The following is a 27,658-nucleotide window of genomic DNA, read 5'->3' as shown; positions in this document are numbered from 1 at the left end:
GATAATGGCCTCCAGCTCCATCCATGTTCCTGCAAAGGATATGATTTTATTCTTTTTTATGGCTACATGGTATTCCATGGCATATATGTGCCACATTTTCTTTATCTAGTCTTCCATTGATGGGCATTTAGGTTGATTCCATGTCTTTGCTATTGTGAAGAGTGCTACAATGAACATTCATGTGCACGTGTCTTTATGGTAGAATTATTTATATTCCTGGGTATATACCCAATAATGGGATTGCTGGGCCGAGTGGTAGTTCTATTTTCAGGTCTTTGAGGAATTGCCATACTGCTCTCTACAATAGTTGAACTAATTTATATTCCTACCAACCATGCATAAGCATTCCCTTTTCTGTGCAACCTCACCAATATCTGCTGTTTTTTGACTTTTTAACCATTCTGACTAGTGTGAGATGGCGTCTCATTGTGGTTTTGATTTGCATTTCTCTAATGATCAGTGATGTTGAGCTTTTTTTACATGCTTATGGGTATTTACATTTATTATAGTGAAATAAGCTTTTAAATTCCATTCTTCGTCACACTGGACACATCTCAAGTCCTCAGTGGCCACTATTGGCTTCTGGCTGCTGTATTGGGTGAGGCAGATCTAGGGCATTCCCATCATCACAGAAAGTTCTGGTGGAAAGCAGCCCTCTGAAGAATGAAGGTGATTTAACTCCATGAGGCGGGAGATGGCTAGAATAAGGGATTATTTCATGTGAAGTTCCCGTGGCAACAAGGGACATGGCTCACGTGGGGACCTCACGGGAGTCCACATGTGACTGAAGGGCCATGTAGTTCAGCACAAGAGTGGAGGGGAGGACAGGAGCCAGCTCTGCAAAGCCTTGGAGAGGTGGGGCCAGGACTTTCTTCTAAAAGAAACAGGAACTGTGGCATGGTTCTGCATAGGGGAAGAGCACGATAGTATTTGGTTTTTAAAACACACTCTTTGTTGACAATGAGAAGAACAGACTTCAGGAGGCAAGAGTACAGGGCATGCTGTGATACCTGATAGTTGCTAAACAAATAAAGGGCAAATGTTGACTATGTAGCTTGAATGAATGGATGCTCTAAAGTGAATTATGTGGGCCCCAAGCCAATCACATCTCTGTTTTGATCAACATTGTCATTTCATTTTCATTAATTCAATGTACATTATGTGTCTATCATAATGAAAATACCTCCAGAATGTTAGCAACATATACAGTAAAGTACTTGGTAGAGGTAGGACTTTACCTATTCATAAAGTTGGGGAACCAATGATTAAAAAGTGAGGTATACTTTTTTTTCTAGTGGCAGAAGCCTTTATTACTCCTTTGGAAGACTCCTTCTTTATATCTTGAAAAATAGTAAATTGAGCTCTTTCATTACACAAATGAAAAACAAACACTGAACCATTGTTCTGGAATGAAGGTTTCATGGAACATATGGACTATATTTTCACTGCAACTTTGAGGTTTATGGGGAGGTGTTAGAGCAATATGCATAAGACCACGGGGGCATTCTAAGAAGATTTGACTCCTTTACTTGTAGTTTAAAATTATTAAAACATTTGCCATAACGTTGTGTGGCCTTGATCAAGACTGGGTGGCAGATAGGACAAAAGGCCCCACAGATAAAAATCACGTTAGAAAAGATGGAATTTGAAATGGTGACCTTGACCTAACTCAAACCTAAGTTATTGGAAAGGAGGGCTATTTTGGGGATGTTATGTGGATGATAGTGAAACTCTTTTTGACCCTGTGTCTTAGGAGGAAATAGCTCTATGTATCTAAGCAGAAAGAACAGATGAATGAATTGAGTTTGAGGGTCCAGGCTGTTTTTGGTAAGGTTTATTCATGGCTATAGTAAGAACTGCAAAAAGGTGCCTGCTCCTCTGCACCCCAAGGAACCAGCATGAGGATCAACCACAATGGCAGTAGCAGAAGGAGAAGAGCAAGATTCCATCAACAGCACTGTTCTTTTGGGTAACAGTTGCCATAGCCCTGGACTGTTGCCATAGCCTGTCTGGACTGTCCAACTGTGGAAGCGTTTTCCACAACAAGCTTGTCCGCAGAAAGGACCCTTCAAACTGGACAAATCCTCCTAGAATTCCTAAACATACCATAGAGGACTCTCCAAGGGAAAGAGAGAAAGACTAGACTTGCTGCTCATCTAACTGTGTGGGAGTTTGATATTAAATAACATACAGCCTTGGGTTATATAGGTGATTTTGCAGAGCATGTTGCAATTCATAAATTATTGGTACAAGTTTCTTACACAACCACTCAATGAATTCCATGTGAGAGATTCAGGTTCAATTTTCCGTGTGTCAAACACTGAGCTTCTTGTGATAGGGAGGAGATACAGATGTGATGGAGAGGGCCTCAACAGTGCTCCTGGGCTAGCCAGGAAGACCCAAGAGATAACTCAAACCTGGGGCAGAATGTGCTGAGTGCAGTAGAAGAGGTGCTTGCAGTTGCTGTTCAGCCATTGGAGGAGGAGAGATGAATTATGGCTGAAGGAATCAAGAAAACCACAGCAAGGCCAGGCACATTACCTCATGCCTGTAATCCCAGCACTTTGGGAGGCTGAAGTGGGTAGATCACCTGAGGTTAGGAGTTCGAGACCAACCTGGCAAACATGGCGAAACCCCGTCTCTACTAAAAATATAAAAATTAGCTGGGTGTGGTGGTGGGCTCCTGTAGTCCCAGCTACTCAGGAGATTGAAGCAGGAGACTCGCTTGAACCCGGGAGGCAGAGGTTGCAGTGAGCTGAGATTGCACCACTGCCTGGGCCACAGAAAACCACAGCAAGTTAAGTCCAGCCTAATGTGGCTCCTCTGAGCTAACACTTAAGTCCCCAAAGCATGTTCTGGGATCTGAGTGAATACCATGCTCCAGTTTGAATACTCTCCATTCCTGGAGTCAGTTCTCACCTGCCTGTCACAAAGATCTTCTGCCCTTATGAATGGACTACATTCGTTGCCCCATTCTCCCTTTGAATCCCCGATCTTGTATCGAAGTTGTGCCCTGTGATCCTTCTTCCATGACCTTAGCTTCCCTTGTTAAGGTGAAGTTTGCTTGCTTGCTTGCTTTCTTTCTTTCTTTCTTTCTTTCTTTCTTTCTTTCTTTTTCTTTCTTTCTCTCTCTCTCTCTCTCTCCTCTCTCTCTCTCTCTTTCTTTCTTTCTTCTTTCTTTCTTTCTTTCTTTTTTTTTTTTTTTGAGACGGAGTCTGGCTCTGTCGCCCAGGCTGGAATGCAGTGGCCGGATCTCAGCTCACTGCAAGCTCCGCCTCCCGGGTTCACACCATTCTCCTGCCTCAGCCTCCCGAGTAGCTGGGACTACAGGCACCCGCCATCTCGCCCGACTAGTTTTTTGTATTTTTTAGTAGCGACGGGGTTTCACCGTGTAGGCCAGGATGGTCTCGATCTCCTGACCTCGTGATTCACCCGTCTCGGCCTCCCAAAGTGCTGGGATTACAGGCTTGAGCCACCGCGCCCGGCCACGTCAAGTTTGCTTTCTAACCCCAGCAGAATTCTTCAGACTTTCTTGGGCAACAACTCCTGAGTGGCTCCTGGAATCTTTCGTTCTCAGTTCTAAAGTCCATTTCCCAAGATAACTTCTCCTCCTTGCTTATTCTCCCTGCCTACCTTTTCCTGCCACCACCTTGAGGGTAGAGGCTTGGACCGTATTTAATTTGGGAGCTAAAAGACATTTACATTTTAGCAGAGATCTGGTTTAGGACACTTACCATCATGCAGATTTATATTTGTGCAGTACAATCTACAACACAACAGGCAGACAAGCCAAGAGATTCTTCCTTAAGTGATTTACAGTCTAAGGTGCCAATTTCTAGGATCTAATAATTAATTCATCCATTCATTCCACAAAATATATTGAATTTTTCTTATGTACTAGGCACCATGCTGGGTATAGGAATTATACTTCTGAACAAGACTGTTATGATCATAGGTCTCATGGAGTTTATAAACTATCAGAAAAGACAACATATTGGTTAATGGTAATTGTGATAACTAACAACAACAACAACAACAACAACACACAACAACAGTGTGTCTGGGAGGTGAGGGCATGCTAAGACATTCTAGGTGAGGACTTGATGAGGGAGTGGTGTTCAAGCAGCCCTGAAGAAGTGTAGGAGGGAGCTAAGGTGGGGATAAGGGTGGGGAGGAGTCATTTTAGGCAGAGGGATCTGCACAGGCCTGAGATGGAAACAGTCAAGGCTAAATGTGAAGGGCTACAATGGACTTCCACGGCTAGAGCGAGGCTAGCAGAAAACAAAGAGGAGGCTGGACTGTGCTGAGACTGGGGAGGAAGGCGAGGGGAACATCATACAACAGTAAGGACTTTGGGTTTGATGGAAATGGGAAACTAATGAGTCATTTCCATCAGGGGAATGATACGGTCATCTTTGAAGTTTAAAAATCATTCTGGCATCAGTGAGAGACTGGAAAAGAAGAGGGTCCCTGGATTCAGAGTGAGCAGTTAGAAAATGCTCCAGGACCGCGGTGGGAGACGATGGTGGTCAGACCAGAGTGATGGTGGTGAAGATGCTGTGGAAGTGGAAGCTGTCAGATTTCTAAAAGAAATTCTGGGAGGTCATTAGCGAAGAACTCCGACTTCTAGATAAGGCAAATCTTCTGTGTTTCTGCCAACTTTTCAATATAGACTGTGTTGCAAAAATATTATACTGATGCCTTATTTGTTGCCAAGAAAGTTACAATTTCAGAACTTTCTGACCAAAGGGAAATAAAGGAAAGGGAGCTTCAAGCACTTGAGAGGAAGGGGATGTTCAAGGTGATGAGGCGAGTATTGAAAACCCAGGAAAGGGAATCAGGAGGGGAAACTAAAAGAGCAATAAAGCTTTATGACACTTCTCTTTTCCATGTTTCATCTATCAAACAAGATCTCCTTACCCTAGGACCAAAGCAAAATGACTTCTGTAGGTCCTTTTTATGAAGACGTTTCCAAAAATTTCCTTTGGAAAAAGCCTTCTAATGCAAATCTGCAGTCAAGAGGATGAGCATATGCTGGCTTTTTCCCGCACGTGTGTGTGTGTGTGTGTGTGGTGTGTGTGTGTATGTGTGTGTGTATATGTGTGTGTACAAACACACACATGCTCACACACATGCAGATCCAACAGTTTGCACAGAATTTGAGAATAACTTCTGTTATTTTTTTGTTTGGAATGACAGTGTTTCCATAGCAATGTGGACTTGTGTTTTTGAGAGGCTATTTTAATGGGCCTTTGGCAAGCCATGTACAATCATTACTTGCACATGAATCTGGCTTCTTTGGCACTAGTTTGTTATAAAGGAAATTCTAGGGACACTGGATTGGTGGGCTTTGGGTAAAACCTTTAAGTCCCACCTACATCACGTATCTGTGATGAAACACATCCCGCCTTCCTTTCAGTATTTGTAGCTTAGCTGCCTCTCTGTGCCTGCCTACTCCTGACCACAGAACAGCTGGAGGTACTGGTAGCATATATTTAATTTTTTGGTCAACAGTGTGGGTAACAAAATTACTTGCTGGGCTTGCTGTTGTTTACATTTTACTATTTAAACGGTCTTCACGAAGGGCATTTGTTCCCAGCTCATTTGGTCCAAAGTCCCTATTTGGTTGTCTGAAAAAGTCACTTTGAACCTTCACAGTCCTTCCGTGTCACTACATCAATTCAGACTGGCTTCTTTATTCATGCTTTCTTGTGAGCTAAATCAACTCCTGCTTTTGGTTAGAGCTGAGAATATTAAAAAAGTGATTAGGCAAATGCCCATTTTGTGCTGATTCACCTTACCGAAAATCAGAAAATTCATTTGTCCCTGTATTTTTTCACTGTTTTCTATTCAAAACAAAATACACTCCTTTAGGCTAGAGGTTTTGATTGCAAGGGGAAGAAATCCAACTTGAACCACTTCAAATATAAAAAGCGTATGGGCTCCCTTTTGGCAAAGTCCAGATATGGAGGGGGCTTTGTGTATGAGTGGGCAAAGACATTGTAAGAAAAATATCACCTTTCTCTCTCTGTTTCTTATCCATCCTTCTTTATCTTGGCATCATTCTCTAATACTGCTGACAAAGAAAATTATATCTGCTGGCCTCAATTTCTGCCCTGAAGGCAAAGGCAGGATCTGTTCTCTTCTGCCTCTAAATATAAAATCCTACTAGAATAACTTTAACTGGTTTTGCTTGGGTGATGTGTTCGCCTCTAGAGCAAACACCATGACCAGAGGATGGGGCAATATGACTTGGCTAGGCCAGCATCACATGCTCATTCCTGGGACCAGGAAGAGGGTGCTGTGATCAACATTGTCCCTGTCAGTCATGAGATTTGAGTGAAGTGGGAGAAACTTTTCAATGGAAAGGCATGTGCTTGCATGCAGAAACAAGATGTTCATTGTACTAATAAACCTTGATTTTATCCAAGGAGCCATCCCCGTCTTCAAAATGGAAAGATTTCTACACCAGGATGAGCATTAAAATTACCAAAAAAGCTTTCAAATACAGATACCAGGACCTCCTCCTTAGAATATTTAATCCAGTAGGTCTGGGCTTATAACTTTTTAAATGCTTCCTTGGCTGTCCTAATAAAGAACCTACTTTGGGAGGAGGGCATGGGCAACTGTCCATCCTAGTACCCAACAATTTTCTATTAAAGCTTTAAGGTATCTGATGTGGTTTGGCTGTGTCCCCACCCAAATCTCATCTTGAATTGTGGTGTTCATCATCCCCACATGTTGTGGGAGGGACCTAGTGGGAGGTAATTGAATTGTGGGGGTGGGTCTTTCCCTTGCTGTTCTCATGATAGTGAATAAGTCTCATGAGATCTGATGGTTTTATAAAGGGCAGTTCCCCTGCAAACACTCTCTTGCCTGCCACCATGTAAGATGTGCCTTTGCTCCTCTTTTGCCTTCCACCTGATTGTGAAGCCTTCCCAGTCATGTGGAACAGTTAGTCCATTAAACCTCTTTTTCTTTTTAAATTGCTCAGTCTTGAGTATTTCTTCATAGCAGTATGAAAATGGATTAATACAGTATCTGATTTGATTGTAAAATGTCGAGCTCAGATCAGGCATGGTGGCTTATACCTGTAATCACAGCACTTTGGGAGGCCAAGGCAGATGGATCACTTGAGGTCAAGAGTTTGAGACCAGCCAGGCCAACATGGTGAAACCCTGTCTCTACTAAAAGTACAAAAATTAGCTGGGCATGGTGGTGCATGCCTGTAGTCCGAGCTACTTGGGAGGTTGAGGCAGGAGGATGGCTTGAACCTGGGAGGGAGAGGTTGCAGTGAGCTGAGATCATGCTACTGCACTCCAACCTGGCTGACAGTGAGATTCTGTCTCCAAAAAAAAAAGAAAAAAAAAAAATGGAGAGCATAAATGAGACCTACAAAAGTTACTACAAAGAAATCTCTGTGTTACAGGTCTCCGGAAATGCTCTTTAAAAGTAAAACCAAGTCCTAAAGAGGTGGCAAATTGGCAGTCCTAGAGCTATATGTAACCCAAAATCATGTTTAAGGTAACCCACAAACATTTTTGAATTACTTGCTAACATCTAAAAGTTGGCAAACAATCTGAATTTATTTTCCTATTGAAAAGCCAAGTATCTGGTATTACCGGATGCACACTGTTCATGGTGTAACAGCAGCCACCTGCTGGAGGTGAGGCAGAGATGCTTGCTCCCTCTTTCACAGTTGTCTTCTACCAGTGTCTCCTGTTTGGCCTCATTATCCATCTGGACTCTTATTTGCAAGCAGCAAAAGTTGACTGACAAATTTCAGTAGAAAGGGAATTTATTTAAGTGTATTCTGTGGTTTAAGAGTATCTTAGAGGACTGGAGAACTGGGTTGCAGTGAAGCAGAGAGGAATGACATCCCAGCTCCTGCTGCAGCACCAGGATCACCAGGACAGATGGTTTGGCTGCATAGCACAGACCTCAGAGCCTGCTACACCTGCATCACTCACCCTGGATGCTTGATGCTGGTGCCTGTCCCAGACCATGAAACCTGCTGCCATCTTCCATGGTAAGCTTTCTGTGAGGTTCCTGCTCCCTCTCAGGCTTCTAATTCAACCTCTGGGGTGGGTATGTTTGCAGAGGATGGGTCACGTGCTTGTCCTCTTATGGCAAGAGAAGCTGGAAAATGAGTATCTGGTATTTGATGCTTCTTTAGTGAGAGAGGGGCTCTGCTTGATGAGAAGGAAGAACCTGCAGACGTAGAAAGGATACCAAAAGGGTGACCAAAAGGATAGGAGATGCCCACCACAGTCCCCAAAGGCATTGGAGTTTGCTACGCTGACCCAGTACATACTAAGTCCTAATTGAATATTGGTTGGAGTGTAAAACTGGGAACTTTAGGGAAAAAAATAGGAAAGAGGTAGAAAAGAAGAAGAAAAGCAGAGGAATCATGGAAAGGTGAAAAAGAAAAAGAATAAAATAAAGTAAAATAAAAGCAATAAAGGGGAACAATTCAGAATTTCTCTGGTCTTAAAAACCATTAGCTCTGAAACATAGTCCGTCTCTTTCCTGAATTATTTTGATTTCTCTATTTGGCCTTATGAAGACTGCAAACCCATACAAAACCCCATAAAATTCATTCTGTGTGTGTGTGGTAAGGGAATATCGGGTCCAGCCCAGAAGGGCTTCAGCTCAGTCAGTTGCCAAACACCAGCTGCGTAAGTGATGATTTGATCTATCCAAGAGGTAGTTATTTAGCCAACAGACAGATGGTCAAGAAAGTCAAGTTACTTGGTACATTGTGTGTCATTCAGGAGGCCCTTGGCCAGCTGAAAGAGCTGGAAGCCAGTGGATTCTGAAGCCATGGCCCACCCCATTAGACTTGCTTCTGGAATCTCCCCAGTCCCAATTAGCAGCAAAGGACAAAGCAGGGCAGCTTTTGCTTCATGGAGCCTACAACCTAGCGAAGAGGAGCTACTCTGCTAACCCCAGTGGTAGATAAGAAAGTGGCTGAGCTGGTAGCTTGGCCAAAGCTAAGATACTCATAATCCAGTGTGAGGAATGTGAAAACAAGGAACAGCTGTGATCATGGGCATCCAGGGAAAGGAAGGGCTACTTACAACACTTTTTCCAGAAGCACATTCAATTTCCAAGTAAAGAAGGATGGGTTATTATACATCATAAATAATTGGTGAGAATTAGAGAAAACATAAGCGAATTTTTGAGACTATCTAGTTATAATTGGAAATACGCTTGAAAAAGGTAGCCAAAGTTAGAATCTATGCAGCATCATTGTATTCATTACTTCAACAAACACTTAGTATACCTGTACCATGTGTCAGGGACTAGCCTGGGCAACCTCTGCCCTCATGGAGCTTATTATTGGCTAGGAAGATTCTTTTAGTTAAATAAGACAAATAAATGTAACATCTCAACACTGGTAACCACTAGGAATGAAAGGCACATAAAACCATGAGAAGATCATAGGAGAATTTAACCACTTATCATCTTAGAATAATCTCATTACATTTAATATATCAAATCTAATTATAATTGAATTGCATTTAGTATATTAAATATTTTAATATGTATACATATGTGTGTAATAAAAACATATATTCCTCCACCTTGGTTTATAGTCAGTAGCCTTTATTAAAAATTTTGTGATATGAAGCCTGTCTTCTTCCTCTGAACTTTGTCAGTTGCACATTATTGACATTAATTATTCTTGGAATACATTCAGTTTTTCCTCTGAATTTGGTGTCATCCACTACAAAATAATGAGTTCTGAGCATTCTAGGAGCTCCTTGTATTTTTGTTTCAACTTTTCTCATGCGGTCTAGGGAAAGACTTCTGGATATAAGACAGATGTCCAGTCATGAAATCTAACCCTGTTTGTTGGCAGTAGTTTTTCAGATGCTGTATTTCCTTATCTGTAAAATGGTGGCAAAAAGATCTACCTCTCACATGAGTGGTGGGAATTCAGTGGGAGAGATTATCAGCAATTGGGATTACCCCAAACAAAACAAAATGTAGTTGCATTGCATTCCGGGGTTAGATTCTAAAATTAGTACACAAGGAAAAAATTTCCTAGAGTCAAACTTACCTTGAAAATCCTTTTGAAGTTCTTACCATGGTGTCTGGTACACCAGCTCTCAGAGAGCTCCCCACAGCCAGTTTTCCTTTCAGTGTCAAAACAGATTGCTGTTTCTTCAGCTGAACACCAGATTAAGTGGTTGGCTTGTTTTAGTGGCCATGTTGTAGGAAAATATTTCCCTTTAAGCACTAAAATCACACCCAACGGTGCAAGATGCTCATATGTGAGAGGCAGCAGGAATGGAGCCTATCACAGCAGCAACAGCAGATCCGCACTTCCCATCTCATGCTTACCAAGGACAGATGTTCACTGAATGCCCTGGCGAGGAGAGTTGCCTATTGGACTGAAGCTGTTTTTCTCTCTTCCCGCAAACCACATGCTGCTAAAGTCAGGAAAGTTAAAACTGTCTGGGACTCTCCACAGTTGGCATACTAGCTCCTAAGATGTCCGTGTTGGCTCCTAGATATTTAACAACTGCTGCATTATTCTCTGGTATCTACCTGGCTTTCTGCATTCCTGTTTCTGTGGTGACTGTTTCTGACCAGCTGTTCTTGACTTTCTGTATAATTTCCACTTTGAAGAATCCATCTATTTCCACTCAATGCTTCTTTCAGATGAGACATAATGATTGAGAGTATGGGAAGAAAGAAATAAAAATAAAATTAAACCTGTTGTCCGTCTCCTGTAGGGAGCTCACAAACATGCCCAGTGTCTTAGCTTCATTCAAGAGCCTTAGCTCTGCATAATGATAAGCATTGATCTATCGGCAATGGCTGGCCCTGCAAACTCAGGTTTGATTATTTCCTGGGCATCTGAACCTGGATCGGCTCTCACACTTGGGCACACTTCATTTTCCCCTATTCTAATATATGTGAGGTTAAGTGGGGCTGTTGTTTACCAATAGTTAATAGGCCTTGGCTTAGCATGCGGTGGTTTGACACCTTTAGTCATTAGTAGAGTCTACAGATTAATGATAACAATTGCTACCCTTAATTGAGCCTTTCCTGTGTGCCAGATGCAGAGCTAAATGCTCTGCCCACATTTCCCCCACTCAGTTCTCAAAAGAAGCTATGGACTGAATATGATTTTCATGATTGCAATTTTCTTGGATGAAGGAAGGTTTGTAACTTGCTGTATGGTCATAAAACTAGTAGGAGGTAGAGCTGACTGTAAACACCCTGTTTTTAACCATAGAGCTAAAAAACCCGAATGCAAATGGACTCTTGTGACATCACACCAGTGGCGTCTACAAAGTCAAAGCACCATCTACTTCAGATTTACCTGGGTGCTGGTTAAGTAAACCTTCCCAGTTCATGGGCAGAGCCATTATCTCAGAATAAGGCCAGAGCGTCTATGTTGGAAAGAAGCCTCCCAACTGACTCTTACAAATAGGAGCCATTGGTTTGGACCCCACATTTAGACCATTCTTATCTATGCAACATAAATACAAGTGACCAGGCACATATCATGCACCCAGCACTGAGCTGTGGCTTTCCTGGATGCTAACATACTATATAGAGAAAGTCAAGTTGAATAAAATGTAGCCAGAGATTTTGATAGTATGCATCAGTGTTACCCACTGCAATATAATTTTTGTTTTCTTAAACATATACTGTGAGGCTTTCTATATCAGAGCATCTTTCTAAACTTGGAGTGAGTGATTTTTAGAGTTGGATCAATATAACAAAAGAAGGCAGATTGCTGTTCAATCAATGCCACTTTTAAACTTTAATTAAGAGTAAATTATGGAGAAAAAATGTGAACGTGATAGATCACTACTGGATGATCTACTCAGAATCCGTTTCTTTTTTAAAAAATATTTTAAATATCAATAACAATGTAATACACAATGGCTGTGAGCACATATATAATAAGGAAACATCTGAAATACAATTAATAGTGTTTCCATCGATTCCATTCCTTTAAATTTGACAAGTTATTGCCAACTTTTCATATTTTTCCTCTGTGTATTGAAACACACACATACCTGTACACACTTGCAGGGAACTAACTTGGAATCACACAACACAAATTAGTCTGCCTCTTGCTCTTCTTCCCTTTGCCACATATTGCTGATACAACCTTTCTAGGATTTTTCCTTTTCCCGTGCCCCACCGCAATTTTCTACCCACCTCATTGCTGGGAAATCATTTGTGTGTGCAGCATAATTCTGCTTCTACGCCAAGGTCATTGGTTTGGGATTGGGCATCTGAACCCAGATGGCCACAGTGCATCTCTTCTCCGGGATTTGGGGGCATCTCTGGGTGGATGGCTTTGTTACGTGTGAAATCTGGAAGTATCAGCTGCCATTTTCCCTCACGTCGGCCTCAGAGAATGGTAGATTGCAGTGAGCCAAAGAATAATGAAGATGTGCCCGGGAGAGGGAAAGAGAGAGAGGGACACACACACACACACACAGAGAGAGAGAGAGAGAGAGAGAGAGACAGAGGGAATTTTTTAGGTTCTCTCTAAGGTTTTACTACAGTCTTAAGGTTCACCTCAACACATTTCAAGATGTGGCCCTTTCCACAAAGCCTTTTCTCACTGGGCTTCCATTCTTAGTAACTAAAGTAGACTTGACGTTTTAAGCCCCCAACCTTTCTGAAATAATTTTACTTTTCCTATCATACTTAGATCATAGTGATTAAATGTTATATTGCTTCCCTTATGAGAAATAAAACCAATGATGTTACTTTATTCAGTAAACTTTATTTATGCATATCTACTCTCTGCTAAATTTTGTGCTCCTGAAGAGTTAATAGTCCAGGGAAAACACAACAAATAAATCGACTAAAATCATTATAATAAATATAATGACTAGAACATGCTCAGGGTATCATGCGAAGCCAAAAAGGGGCATCAAAATCTGTCTGCAGCCACGACCAAGAAGTCTCACTGCTCACTAATATCTTAGACACGTACCTTATTTGCCAGTGGGGTGAATGGAATAAACTGTCTAGAGAAACTGTCCCAAACAATTTTCAAATTCTAAAACCAATTGAAAAGTGTTTTTTACAGTATCCGTCTATTTTTTCCCACAATACCATCATCATAGGAAACAAGTCTGTCATTTGGCTGTCTTCAGAAGGAGCTATGAAGATTTACTCAACACGACTCTGGAACTTTCCAGACTACGTAAGTTCTCACATATTGGTTGTTCATGGAGACTTTTTCTTCTTAAGCTACTTACTCTCCCTCAAAAAAGATCATTTGCTTGGGCTGGTAACTATCATTATAAAGAGCAAAGGGTAATTAAGCAACTCAGTGGACCTTTGTCTGGGTATGATGCAAGCCTCACTGCTCTCTCTCTCTCTCGGTTTTCCATCTTCTGCACGACTGACCTGCGGCTGTCTCTGCTACATGATGCATGGATTCTGCTTTCATTCAACCACAGTGAGGCCCTTAGAGCTGAATACCTTGTGTGTGTCTGTCTTTGCCTTCTTAGAAACATTTTCTTCACAATCAGAAAATAGCTCATAGATCCTTACTGTCTTGGGCTTGCTTAAAACTTGGTTTCGCTAAAGGATAACTGGACAAGCAGTCATTGAATTTACTGACCTCAGAAGTATTGCTTTCCTATGCAAGGATAGTTTAGATTCTAATTTACTTTAAAGTTAAGCCCAGCTGCAGAGAACTGAAATGCATTTCTGCCTCATTTCTAAAGGTCTAGCAAAAAAAAAAAAAAAATAAATCCTAGGCATCAAATACAATATGGGAATCTCAGAAAGGGAAAATATTTGGGTCACAGCTAGGTCTTCTAATAGCATATTTTCAACTGGAAAAATACGAGAAAAAGAAAAAGAAAAAAGAAACAGATCTATGCTGTGATTGGAGAGAAACTTAAACTTGATCTTGTTTCTTTTCTCCTAGGGATGCTGGGGCTGGAGTAGGGGGTGAGGAGCAGGTGATGCCTCCTTTCCCAAAAGGTTGGAAAAGAATTTCCTACAGGAGGAGATTGGATTTGTTAGCCTTTTAGTAAGGCTTTTGTGGTATGGTTTCTGGGACAATGTTCTCATGAGGATTCTGGATGACAGGGAGCAGCATGTTACTAAAACTAGCTCAAGGGAATTGGGTTTTTATTTCAAAGACATAGGAGGATACCAAGGAACCCAAGGTTAGGAGAAAATGTTTCTGGAACTCTTGTAAGTAAGAGTTCAGAAATGGCGATTCACTATTCACTCCCTCTACTTCTCAGAAGTGCTCATGCTCCAGAATTGGCTTCTTTCTACAAGTGTGGCCAGTCCTCTGGTTTATTCCAATACCTCTTCTGCTTCAGCTTGCAGGTGACTCCTACGTGGCCACATCAGTTTGGGAGACTACAGACCTTTTCTCTGCAACATGTAGTGCTTACTGGAAGCTATCTTGATGTCTCATTAAGATTGTAGAGAGAAAATCTGGCAGCCCCAAGTCATCTGGCCAAGTTGGGCCATACAAGTCTTGGACTTCTGGTATCAAATGCATTGACGGTCCTAGAACCCAGGGGCTATTCATGTTTAATCAACTATTGTGGGAATAAGAGTCAGGACCCTCTGAACATCAGATAATTTCTCTTAGCAGGGGCCCACAGAAAACGCTGTGTTCCTCATCTTCAGAACACTTTGAATAGCAGAACATCCTTTGGTAAGGAACCAAGACCCTTATCCCCAATTACTGAGGAGGCTTTGATTTTAAATTTTACTGAGAGAGACTCATTTAAAGCAGTTTATACTATAATATGAATGATAATTACCTTCTATCAGGAAGCATTCAGTCATTTCTCAATCAGTTATTGAGTCTTTACTATGGTCACTATGCAGATTTTGGGACTAAAAATGAGTATTTTTGGTGAGAGAAGGAACAAGTTTCTTCAAATCTCAGTTCTTGCTGGCAGGAAGTGCCCGGATAAGAAAAGGATGTAGAGAGAATATATTGGAATTGGTGAGGAAGATAGCTTATTTTCTATTTAACAATTCAACAGAGTCTTTTAGTCTTTTTTTTTTTTTTTTTTTTTTTTGTCAAACTTCTCCCAGCCTGAAATTGAACAACCAAAGTTCTAGTTATTCAACAACTGTCCCAGACAAGGAAGGCAGGGTGCTTACCCCTACAGGAAATAAAAGGAACTAGATTAAACTCAGCACCCGCCCTCAAAAGACTGCATCAAATGAGAAGAAATTGCGCTGTTACCCAGGCAGACATCCCTGAAAGCCAGAAGAGAGTTACAAAGTGCAGAGTGGGATCAGGTGAAGATTGTGCTGGGCTTAGGGTGGGGCATCAAAGCTGGGTAAATGGTGACCATCTTCAGAAGGCACTAGTTCACCTTGTTTGGTTGTAGCTTAGATTGGTAACATTCAACGTTTTAACAAATAGCATGGCACTAGCACCTGCCAGTCAGAGCTGTTACTGGCCTGTAGTCTCAGCTACTGGGGAGGCTGAGGTAGTAGAATCGCTTGAGCCCAGTAATTTTGAATCCAGCCTGGGCAATATAGCGATACCACTCCCCACCACAAATAAAATAAAATCATAAAATCAAAACACCTGATACTGGCCCCACTGGAGCAGAATCTGAAGGCCCCTGTGGCACCAAGTATTAACACTTTAGTTGAGAGATTATAGGGAGGTGAGGGTGAGGGTGTTCCTCGTAGTGTCTTCAATTTTAACAGTTGGAGCTAGTGCTTATAGCTCAATGCCAGGCCCTTCTGAAGGAAGGGAAAACGGCTGGAGACGAGGTTCACCTTATGTTGTGGAGGGCTGGAATGCCACGCTCATGAGAGCATCCTTCACTCAGGAAGGAATGGGAGCCGTCCCGTCCATCCCAAGGACCTCCCTCAACAAACATCCCGTCCTTTCATAACTAGCCAATGCAATTTTAGGAGCTCCGAATGCCTGGAGGGGATACTGTTTTGATTAAAGAAACCATACGGTGTCTGCCCTCTGGCAGCTGGAAGTCTAGAAGAAATTGAGGAGGGGGCGCCATGATCCCAAAGCATCACAGAAGTGGAAAGCTGGCGGGGTAGGGGTAGGGAGGACCTTAGTTAACACCGTGCAGCCCTCTCAGAGAGGGTTAGTGACTGGGCCAAGTTCACACAGCCGGGTCCAGACAGAGACAAACCTTCCTTCCCCGTGGTAGCTGCGGAAGAGGAAGGGAACTCTTGCAAATCAGAGGCCAAGATGGCAGTGGAGTGGCACAGGGGGCGGGAGGCGCATCCAAAGGGGAGAAAAATGCTGTATTCTTAGGAGTGGGTTTGGCTTTATTTTATTTTTTTTTAAATTGTTGTTGGCACGGTTTCGGAGGACTTATTCTTGCTGAGTTAACTCCTTCTCTCACTCTTTTTTTTGGCCATGCCTGGGGAGGATTCGCGGTGTTGGGGGAAGGCGCGCCCCTGCGGCTTCTCAGGCTCATCTTCCCGGAGCGGAAGGAAGGAATCAGGCACCTCCTCCCAGCCGCCCCCACCGACTCTAGTCCGCCCCGAGGCTTCCCTAAGCTCACCAGGCCCCAGGGCTGTGTGGGGCGGGCTCCCGGCCAGGCGCGGTCGGGACGCCCGCCGTTCCCCAGGTTTGGGGCAGCGCGCAGCGCGGGTCCGCGGCGGCTCATCCATCTTCGCGACCCGGCCTGGCAGCGCCGCGCTCTGCTCGGAGGGCACTCGGCGGCAGAGTCCCGCGATAGGGAGGGGCGAGGGGACCCACCGCCCCCTCCGAGGACCCAGATCGAGCAGGAGAGAGCGGGCGCCGAGCTGGGGCCCGCGCAGGGTCGTGGGCTCCTCTCTGGGCACACATCCTTTACGCCACGCGCTCTCAGGGGCTGAGTGGCCTCGAACCTTGCCAATCAGCAGTGCTGGGCACCCCGCTTGCTCTGGGGTGCGTTAAACGTCAGGAGAGAGCTGCGCAGATGGGGTCACCAGACGCCTTCTCCCCCTTTTCCCGGAGCCCGAGGGTTGCGCGATAAGCCAACCCCAGCTGGACGCTGTGCTCCTATAAATAGAGCGCGTGTGCCGGCTTCGCGCTCTCCGAGCTGCGCGCGAGGAACGAGAAAGTTGTGCGCAGGGACTGGGGGCGGGAGGCCAGGTAGGAGAGGACCTCGCCGGACCAGCCGCCCTGCATGCTACGCCCGGCGCCCTGGACTTGATCCTGTGAATCTGCGCTTTCTGTGCGAGGGACCTGGCTAGCCGCTGCCTCCCTCCCTACCTCTGGGTGACACCAGGTTTGGGGGAATTTTTTACCAAGAGAAAGTGGGAGTCGCTGGCGTCCTGGCCATGAACATAGCCTCTCGTTCTTCTCAGCCTGGGAAACACCTTCTGCCTCTGTAACTCGTCCCTGCCGCAAGCCAGACAGGACTGGCACCCGCGCCGCTGGGCAACCGCCACCCTTGTGGCTTCTCTTTGAGTCCTCTCTTTTTGTTCCTGCTCCGTGGTTTACCTGGTGGTGCTTGAGTTTGGGGTGAGAATTTATTATTATTATTTTTGCTTTGAGGTGTGGATGTGAGGATCATTGATGACTTTTAGATGTCTAGGAACAAGATTGGGTGCAGGGGCCCCAGGCAGGGCTGATTCTTGGGCGGAGGAGGGTAGGGTAAGGGGTTCTGCATGAGCTCCTTAAAGGACAAAGGTAACAGAGCCAGCGAGAGAGCTCGAGGGGAGACTTTGACTTCAAGCCACAGAATTGGTGGAAGTGTGCGCGCCGCCGCAGGCGCCGTCGCTCCTGCAGCGCTGTCGACCTAGCCGCTAGCATCTTCCCGAGCACCGGGATCCCGGGGTAGGAGGCGACGCGGGCGAGCACCAGCGCCAGCCGGCTGCAGCTGCCTACGCGGCTCACCATGGGCTCCCGGCGCCGGGCGCTGTCCGCGGTGCCGGCCATGCTGCTGGTCCTCACGCTGCCGGGGCTGCCCGTCTGGGCACAGAACGACACGGAGCCCATCGTGCTGGAGGGCAAGTGTCTGGTGGTGTGCGACTCGAACCCGGCCACGGACTCCAAAGGCTCCTCTTCCTCCCCGCTGGGGATATCGGTCCGGGCGGCCAACTCCAAGGTCGCCTTCTCGGCGGTGCGGAGCACCAACCACGAGCCATCCGAGATGAGCAACAAGACGCGCATCATTTACTTCGATCAGGTCAGACCTGGGGGGACGCGAGCACCTAGGGGGACGCGAGCACCTAGGGGACGGGCGGTCTCCAGGCACCTCAGCCCGAGGCTGCCTGCCCAGACTAAGCTGCACCGGTTGGGAAATGGGGAATCATGTGAAGCACTCGCCTTCCCAAACATGCCTGGGTCTGAAACTTCTACCGTCTCTCTTCCTACCCCTCTCACCAGCCCCGGCTCCTATTCCTTCCGGGCCCCTAAAAGAGGCTGCTACGACCCGAGGGGAGAGGCTTGGGAGCCCAGAGCCGGGCAGCGAGAGCTCAGGGCAAGTTTCGAGCAACAGGTCGGCGGGAGCCGAAGGGCACCTGGTCCCTGGACGTCGTGATCTCTTGAGCAGATCTTGGTCCCCTGGCTCAGACTCCTCTACGGGTGCCGCTGAGGCTGCTCCCTGGGTACCTTTGCGGGACAGGATAAATGTTTGATTTGTTTCTCCCAGGTAGAGAAGCTTCTCTCCAAAGAGAGCCCCGGGCTTCTATACTCTGCAGAGATCGGGCTGGTGGCCGCGGAGGCCGGGAGGGCAGGGCCGGGGGTCAGATCTCGCTTGCAGGTTCCACTGTTCGCGTGCCAGGCGCCGCTGCCACTGCCGCTGCCTCTGCCTTGGAGTAGAGGCAAGCCCTTCTCTGGTACTTAGAGAAAAGTTGCGGAGGAGGGAAGGAAAAGGAATTTGGCAACTGCGCTGAGCTCCCGTAGGAAAGCCCTTGGGAGCCGGTTCTCCCTTCCCAGGCTCCTGTCCTTTCAGAGAATTGCAAATAACTGGGGAAAGACGGACTTTGAGGTTGATGAGAGTAGGGGAAGAACTGACGGGAGCTGTAGCTGCTGTTTAGCGACATAGTGCTCCGTGTTTGGCATGATGAGAAACCCCAGGATATCAGCTTACATTTAGCAAGGGGTCTTAACGAAGAAAACTGTCCTGGGAGTTTTAATTTCAGCCCCAACAGTATCTAGAGTCTTTTTAAATTCCAAATTCACAGTTCACAGTTGTATGCAAAGCTACAATGTGCAGGGGGCACAGGTTAAGTGGTGCTGCAGGATGTGCCAGGGAAAGCACGAGGTGACATCTGTATTCCTTGCTTAATTTTTCCTAACTAATGCACTCTCCAGCTGGCCAAAGACAGAGAATGCCTCTCTAGGGGCTTAGTATTTGATAGCCATAATTTTTAAAGAATTAAGTAGCCCCCTGTGGGGTTTCGGTGCAGTATTTTCCATCTTGATGGAAATAAAGTCTAGCACCACCCCTAGTTTGTATTTCAACACTTTAATTAAATGTTGGAATACTATGGGCATTGTACTATCCTCTATACAGGGTGTTCTTTTCAATGACCTTTCCATCAATTAGAAGAGGAAAAGGGTTTGTTCTTCTGTTCAGTGAGCCCTGCATCTTAGAGACAAGAAGACACATTTGGTTATAAATCTTGATGTACCTGGATGCTCCAATTACAAATATAGAGTCAACATCCAGTTTTACAGGTAGCCAACACTCATTAGCTATTTTCATTATTGCTAGTGAATTATGCTACTTGTATCTGAACCAGGAAGTTACCACTAAGCACCTCAAATTATTTTAATTGTGCTTGAAAAAAATTTCCTTGCAAAGCCTCTGTTGGGGATTATTGCACAGCTGGTGACTTGTTGAAAGACCATCTATCATCAGGTCACAAAAAAATCTGATGCTTAGTTGGAAGAAGGCAACATCTCAGAATGAAATTACACACGTACATGTATTTTAAGTTAGGTGTTGACGCTGATACATCTGCTTGACTGTCGCTACATTCTGGTATGTTGCCCAGAGGTAATAGGACATTTTTAGGGAATTATGCAAGAGGCTTGCAAGTGTGTTCATATGGGCAAGAATGCAGTGTTTGAAAGAGATAGTAGCAGATTGCCATTGATATATGAGAAGTATATCTTTTTAAGGACATCTTATTATTGCCAAATGCCACTTACAGGCGTATTTCTTGGAGAGAAATGGAAGAAACCCTAGTTATTTTAACATCCATCCTCCATCCCAATCCCTCTTTCTCATAGAAAGAGATTTACCCATGTGACATTGCAAATTTAGCTTAAGAGGTCACTTATTAAAATTTACAGTTAATTTTGTAACCAATAGAACTAGGCTGAATGTTTTGGAATACAAAATGCATTGTTGCTTTCTTGGAAACAGTTTCTATTTTCACTTTTGAACCTTGAACTTCAAATAAAGAGCAGATGATTGATAGGAGGTTAATGGACAGCCCTGACAGGAACAGGGAAAGCCACCTATTTCATAGTTTATCCTTCTTTATGCTCTCCTCTTTGGCAGCCCCCAAGGGCTGACTCATTGCCACATTATTGTAATTAAGGCCTAGCTGGCATAGGAATGAAAAAAAAAATGGCCACAGATCTTAGGAGAGGGGCGGCTCAGAGAAGGGCCAGGCATTCAGATCACTTTTTGTACCAGCTATTCAGTGTCAAGGATTGTGTTACATGGTGGAGGGGGTACCCATGCCTCTGAGGTGTGTCCAGGGATGCTGCGGAGAGCTCACCGATGCTGATTGGCTGGCTTGGAAACGTCACCTCTGGACATTGCAAAGGCTTGTAGAAGGTGGGAATGTAAACACATGGCAGATGCCTTTTATCCATTTCTCAAGGTAAAGCTAATATTTATAAGCCCTCAAATGTTAGCTCGATGTTTCCAGAGCCATTGGGCCTTGCTGGAAATTGAGACATGAATACAAAGTAGTTACTTTATTTATTCTTATATCATTTAAAAGACAGAAGAACCTTCCGATATTCAAGTCAATTTTTCAAATCAGTTAAGAGGAAAGAAATAGAACTAGATATTTTATTTTCTATGATTTCTTAAGCTAGTTGCCAAGAATGAATGAATGAACAAAAGAAAAAAAGGAAAGAAAGAGGAAGGAAGGAATGAAGGAAGGAGGGAAAGAAGGAAGAGGAAAGGAAGAGAGTGAGAGGAAGAAAATTCATTTTAGTTACAGAAGAAAATATAATAACTTATTGTTATTTATTATTTTTATTTGTAGATCCTGGTGAATGTGGGTAATTTTTTCACATTGGAGTCTGTCTTTGTAGCACCAAGAAAAGGAATTTACAGTTTCAGTTTTCACGTGATTAAAGTCTACCAGAGCCAAACTATCCAGGTGTGTGTTTTGACCCCTTCCATCCATACTCCCAACCAACTGTGCTTATCTTTAGTGGGTTATGTATTTAAATATTTATCCAAAGTTGTCTTTCCACAATAGACATAAACAGCCATCTTTATCATTTATTTTAAAACCTTAATTTCCAATTTTTTTCTTTGTAGCATCCATTAAGATGTGACAAAAAGCATATAGAAAAATAAACAATTGAAGTTATTACCTTAATAACGATCATTTTTAAAAAATCCATGGTTTAGTAAAAATTCAGTGACACAAATCTCTTTGTAAAATCATGCTTTCATTTAATGCATGTACAAAAATTATTTGAATTTGTAAGGAAAAAAAACTTGTAAGACGGGTAGAGCTTTTCAAGTACATACTAAATAAAGAAAACATTTGCTATTTTTTAAAATTATGAGATACAGCTAATGAGTAAGAATAAGTCTATGAAGGAGCAACTATTCAAAATACTTTTTTAAGAAAGGGTGTTCTATGCATATGCTTGAGTTTATCCTCAGTTACTCTGATGGTAGTGAATTCTTACCAATTACAGTTCCACAGTTAAAAATATATTTTGTATTCTGCTTTCTAAGACAATGGGCTTGACCTTACACTCAAAAGCAACAGTGGAGCTAGTTCTGACAATATTCCAAAATGCTAATACCAAATGACACAATACATGTGTATGGAATTCTAGGATAACCTTTTATCTTATGCTCAGTATTTATGTTATACATTATGTCAATGTGAATGATAGATTACTCACTTATCTATTAATACTTTTACATGTCCTAGTAAATGGATGAATGGATCAGCCTCAGATTTAAGTTATTCCATATGACTTTTAACCTAAAAAAAAGTCTAGAAAATAAACTTACTTCCGTGGAAAAGCTTTTCCCAACCTCCAGTATTTAGAAATGTATGCAGTGCTTGACACAGTGTAATCAAAATTGTAGAATAGCAAATAGTTAATACAGTTTTGAGTTGATTCTAATTATCACTAAAATCTCTAGTGATAGTGGTGATTATTATTTTTTATTTTTTCGTTTTCCTCTGAGATAGGGTCTTATTCTTTCACCCAGGCTGGAATGCAGTGGCACAACCATTGTTCACTGCAACCTCAAACCCCTGAGTTCAAGCGATCCTCCTGCCTCAGCCTTTTGAGAAGCTAGGACTACAGGTGCATGTGACCAACCAGGCTAATTTTTAAATTTGTTTTGTTTGTTTTAGAGATGGGGTCCTGCTATGTTGCCCAGACTGGTCTTGAACTCCTAGCTTCAAATGATCCTCCTGCCTTGGTCTCCCAAAGTGTTGTAATTACAAGCATGAGTCACTATGCCTGGCCTGATGATTATTTTTAATGCTTGTTTCCTATCAGGGAAAACAGAAAAAGAAATCAACACACACACACACAGACACGTATACACATACTTCATTATTTCAAATGATTTTCAGTAGTATGCATGTTACAGCTGCACAAAAACTCGCAAGGATGTTGGTAGGATTGGGTTGTATCTGGGTTTCTTAGGTCAGTGGGCACAAGGTCTCTTTTACAAATGTACTGGGAAGCCACAAGCCTGCTTTATTTCCAAAAGATTGTTGTTGGGTGGAAGAGGTAAGTAAAGCAGTAAGCTTAATTTATGTGCTGAAGGGAAGCTAGTTTTCACTAGGTTGCTCTCCATAGATGTTATTCTTTTGTAGGAATTTGAGGAAATTCCAATGAGAAAAAAAAATTTTAAATCAGTTCAGCAGACATGCAAAGTATGGCCCCCACAATTGGCTAATTTGAAAGGAAGGGAATATATTTCCTGAACATCAGGTATTTTACTGGGACTGTCATCTTAGACATTATTTATTCTCCCCAGTAGATGTTTTGATTTTAAAGAGAACTTTTCAATTACTATTATTTTTCTTCTTCTAGGTTAACTTGATGTTAAATGGAAAACCAGTAATATCTGCCTTTGCAGGGGACAAAGATGTTACTCGTGAAGCTGCCACTAATGGTGTCCTACTCTACTTAGATAAAGAGGATAAGGTTTACCTAAAACTGGAGAAAGGTAATTTGGTTGGAGGCTGGCAGTATTCCACATTTTCGGGCTTTCTGGTGTTCCCTCTATAGGATTCAATTTCTCCGTGATGTTTATCCAGGTGAGGGATGACCCACTCCTGAGTTACTGGAAGATCATTTTTTCATCATTGGATTGATGTCTTTTATTGGTTTCTCATGGGTGGATATGGATTCTAAGGATTCTAGGCCTGTCTGAACCAATACAAAATTTCACAGATTATTTGTGTGTGTCTGTTTCAGTATATTTGGATTGGGACTCTAAGCAGATAATACCTATGCTTAAATGTAACAGTCAAAAGCTGTCTGCAAGATTTACTCTGAATTTCATTTCCCGGGATTACTGAATTTGTTACAGATGTGGAATTTTATTTGTTTAGTTTTAAAAGACTGGCAACTGGGTCTAAGCATTAGAAAACTCTAAAGTTCTGACTTCAATCAACGGTTAGTGTGATACTGCCAAAGAACTGTATGCTGTGTATTGATTATATTTGTTTTTATTCCTTTGGAATTAGTTTGTTTGGTTCTTGTAAAAAACTGGGATTTTTTTTTTCAGTAACTGGCATTATGTGTTCTCTTAAAATAAGGTAATGAATGGCTTGCCCACAAATTTACCTTGACAATGATATCATCAACATGACTTATCTCAAAAAAAAAGAATGCTTCATAGTTGTATTTTAATTGTATATGTGAAAGAGTCATATTTTCCAAATTATATTTTCTAAGAGGAAGAACAGATCATAAATCTGACAAGGAAAAAGTTGCTTACCCGAAATCTAAGTGCTCAATCCCCGAGCCTTGGCAAAATAGCTCCCCTCCGAGGGAAATCTTATACTTTATTGCTCAACTTTAATTAAAATGATTGATAATAACCACTTTATGAAAAACCTAAGGTTTTTTTTTCCTTAGACATGACCACTTTCTTAACTGGTGGTGGGATGCTGTTGTTTCTAATTATGCCTATTTTTCAAGACTTCTGTTGTATTTGGAGTATCATCTGGTTTTGCCTTAACTCTTTAAATTGTATATATTTATCTGTTTAGCTAATATTAAATTCAAATATCCCATATCTAAATTTAGTGCAATATCTTATTTTGTCTTTTGTATAGGTCATATGAATTCATAAAATTATTTATGTCTGTTATAGAATAAAGATTAATATATGTTAGTTGAATTGTTTTTTTTCTTTCTGTTTTGGAAGTATGTATTCTACATGATTTATTTCCTCTTACTTTATCTCTTCCTAACCCTTTCTTCCTTCTTTGCTCCCTTTTCTTTCTTACTTCCTTCTTGCCTTCCTTTCATCCTTTCATCCTCTCATTTCTTTTTTCCAGAAGTTTAAGAAAAGCTTTCTGAATTTTCAGGTAATGTCCTCTGAGCTGATATAGGAAATCTTTACTGTGTTTAATTTGTTCAAATGTAGGAATTGCAAGCTTGCCAAAAGAGAATCAATGAACTTAGTAAACTCTTCTTTCAGAAGGGCTGATTGTTAAAAAGTTAAAAAAGATCCCCTAAAATATCAGGAGGATGCTCAAGGTATGAATGAGTAGTGATGAGTTTAAAGACCAATATTTTCATACTGAAGATTTGAGGAAAAGTTCTGCCCTTTTTTCAACACTAAAAGACAAACAGAGGATCACAGGCCTCTTCTTAGGAGAAATTATTATTACACCTGCCTTGTTTGGAGATTTGGCTCAATTTCCTGGTCTTTAGTCATTAAAACAATTTTGGGGGGTGGGGCAGGAGGCTTTTGTACTTAGTGGCAACAAGCAAGGTGTTACAGGGAGACACATGCAGGCATGTCTTCCAGTATAATGGTGTTAATTGCCACGTCAAAATATTCATTCATCACCAGGAAGACTCCTCTTTCTCTGAAAAAAATTATCTGCAGATGCTGGCAATGGATCCTCAATGTTTTGCTTGGCAAGTTGTCTTCTGCTGGCTTCCTGTCAAAAACCTTTCCTCCTGTGTGATTTTATAATGTAAAAAAAAAAAAAAAAGTATTGTGCAGAGAAACTAAATAAAAGGGGCATTTTCTAAATGTGAGTGGAATTCTCTTTAAATGGACCTGCTCTAATGTAGACTTGTACCAGGTTCTCTGTGTGCAGAATTTGTATGTATGCATCGCAACGGGTGAATCCTGCTTGAATAAATACAGTTGGCCCTCTATGTCCGCAGGTTCTGCATCTGAGATTCAACCAACTGAATATCAAAAATATTTGGGGAAAAAAGTAAAAACAATGTAACAGTAAAAATAGTACAAATAAAAACCAACATAGTATAACAACTATTTACACAGCAGTACATTGTATTAGGCATTATAAGTAATCTAGAGATGATTTAAAGTATAATTTACATAGACTATGTGCACATAATACTATGCCATTTTCTATAAGGAATTTGAGCATCTGCAGATTTTGGTGACCTCAGGGGGTTCTGGAACTAATTCCCTGCAGGTACCAAAGGATGGCTGTAGACTATCAGTCATTGTTTTGGCAAAATGGCCCCAAAGTATTTACCAACAGAAACCTATGATGAGAGAGATAAAGTATGGTGATTATCAAAACAGATCAATACAGAATTGTTTTTTATAAACATGATTGTGGCCATCCTTTGGGGTTTGCCCTTTTTTAATTGATTTTTTTCTTAACATAAAAGAAAATTGGCAAAGGGCTTGTCTCTAATTCCTAAGCTTTAGTGTACATATTTTTAAACACAAAATCCATTTGAAACTTTCAAGAGAACTCCATTTGAAAAGGCACTGGGGCCGTGGCTATAAAATGTGGAAGGAAACCTGCCTTAGTGTGTCCCAGGTGGAGAGATGAAGTGAGAATGAGATCCTGAGATACACGCTCTAAGCTGGTTCCAGGAAGTGAGAGCCACCACTGAACATAGTGGCTGGAAAAGATAAGACTGAGGGAGAGAGTAAAAGCTACAAGAGCCGCGCGCGGTGGCTCACCCTGTCATCCCAGCACTTTGGGAGGCCGAGGCGGGCGGATCACGAGGTCAGGAGATCCAGATCACGGTGAAACCCCGTCTCTACTAAAGACACAAAAAATTAGCCGGGCGAGGTGGCCGGCGCCTGTAGTCCCGGCTACGGGAGGCTGAGGCAGGCGAATGGCGTGAACCCGGGAGGTGGAGCTTGCAAGTGAGCCGAGATCTTGCCACTGCACTCCACACTCCAGCCTAGGCGACGGAGCAAGACTCCGTCTCAAAAAAAAGCCACAAGGCACAGAAGGATTTGGCCAGGATGCATGGATTTTGGACAGACATAAGATAGAATCCTACATTATTTATTTGCCAGCTCTGTAACCTTGGGCAGGTTCCTTCATCTCTCTGAGCTTTAGTTACTTCATTTGCAAACAGCAGGTAGTTGGTTGTTACCATGAAATAAGACATGTGAAGGGCACACAGTAGAAACTCAACTAAGGGCCTACTGTGATTACTAAAATTTAGAGGTCTCATACGGGCCAAGCAGGAAATAGACCTGCAGGAAGGCATTAAGATTGGCGTGAGGAAGGGAAGAAAGTTAAATTTGAGTAGGATACATTAAAGAGAAGGAGGCAGTGGTGTCAGAAGTATTTCCAGAAATGGAGCCAGATGCTCCCTGCGTATTCTATGACTCGAAAATAGTTTTCAGAAATTGCTGGGTCCACAAAAATGCTAATTGAACACAGTATTTGCATTGGCCCTATCTGCTTTTGTCAATGCCAGTACCATCCCTTCCTTAGATGGTCCCTACCTCCTTTGACTCTTCCTTGATCTATTGATCAACAAATGCAAGCAATTGTCTGTAGCAAGCAGTTTCTTCCTGCCAGAAGCTCATGAAAACAAAACTGAAGGAAATAAAGAGCTTGTACATAGGGTATCACTGATTCTAATAGCTTTCCAGACGTTTTCTGTGATCCCAGATTCTATTAGACCCTGATTATCTATTATCTAATTAGATTTGTGTTTTAGTTTTTTCCTTTTTTTTTTTTTTTTGAGACGGAGTCTCGCTCTGTCGCCCAGGCTGGAGTGCAGTGGCCGGATCTCAGCTCACTGCAAGCTCCGCCTCCCGGGTTCCCGCCATTCTCCTGCCTCAGCCTCCCGAGTAGCTGGGACTACAGGCGCCCGCCAACGCGCCCGGCTAGTTTTTTGTATTTTTTTAGTAGAGACGGGGTTTCACCGTATTAGCCAGGATGGTCTCGATCTCCTGACCTCGTGATCCGCCCGTCTCGGCCTCCCAAAGTGCTGGGATTACAGGCTTGAGCCACCGCGCCCGGCCTTTTTTTTTTGACTTAAGGTTGT

The 27,658-nt window shown here is 42.8% G+C and overlaps 1 protein-coding gene across 1 annotated transcript; it reads left to right on the top strand.

Moving 5' to 3' along the window:
- Window positions 1–16,721: 16,721 nt before the first annotated feature.
- CBLN4 (cerebellin 4 precursor) lies at window positions 16,722–25,356 on the top strand. The gene is made up of 3 exons (XM_033186792.1): window positions 16,722–18,137; window positions 21,187–21,303; window positions 23,225–25,356. Exons 1-3 carry the CDS (start codon window positions 17,847–17,849, stop codon window positions 23,420–23,422), a joined length of 606 nt encoding a protein of 201 aa, XP_033042683.1. The 5' UTR covers window positions 16,722–17,846; the 3' UTR covers window positions 23,423–25,356.
- Window positions 25,357–27,658: the final 2,302 nt, after the last annotated feature.

This window comes from Trachypithecus francoisi, unplaced genomic scaffold (genome assembly GCF_009764315.1).
Source record: "Trachypithecus francoisi isolate TF-2019V2 unplaced genomic scaffold, Tfra_2.0 Lachesis_group21, whole genome shotgun sequence".
In the NCBI taxonomy this organism is placed as follows: domain Eukaryota; kingdom Metazoa; phylum Chordata; class Mammalia; order Primates; family Cercopithecidae; genus Trachypithecus; species Trachypithecus francoisi.
The sequence above is the reverse complement of the archived record's forward strand: the minus strand, read 5'-3'. Positions and strand labels throughout refer to the sequence as shown.

What these genes read in the sequence shown, in the direction of transcription:
- CBLN4 (XM_033186792.1), top strand. Translation starts at nt 17,847, where the DNA reads ATGGGCTCCCGGCGCCGGGCGCTGTCCGCGGTGCCGGCCATGCTGCTG. An exon ending in GCATCATTTACTTCGATCAG is followed by an intron (nt 18,138 to 21,186) that starts GTCAGACCTGGG and finishes TTTTATTTGTAG; the next exon opens with ATCCTGGTGAATGTGGGTAA. An exon ending in ACCAGAGCCAAACTATCCAG is followed by an intron (nt 21,304 to 23,224) that starts GTGTGTGTTTTG and finishes TTCTTCTTCTAG; the next exon opens with GTTAACTTGATGTTAAATGG.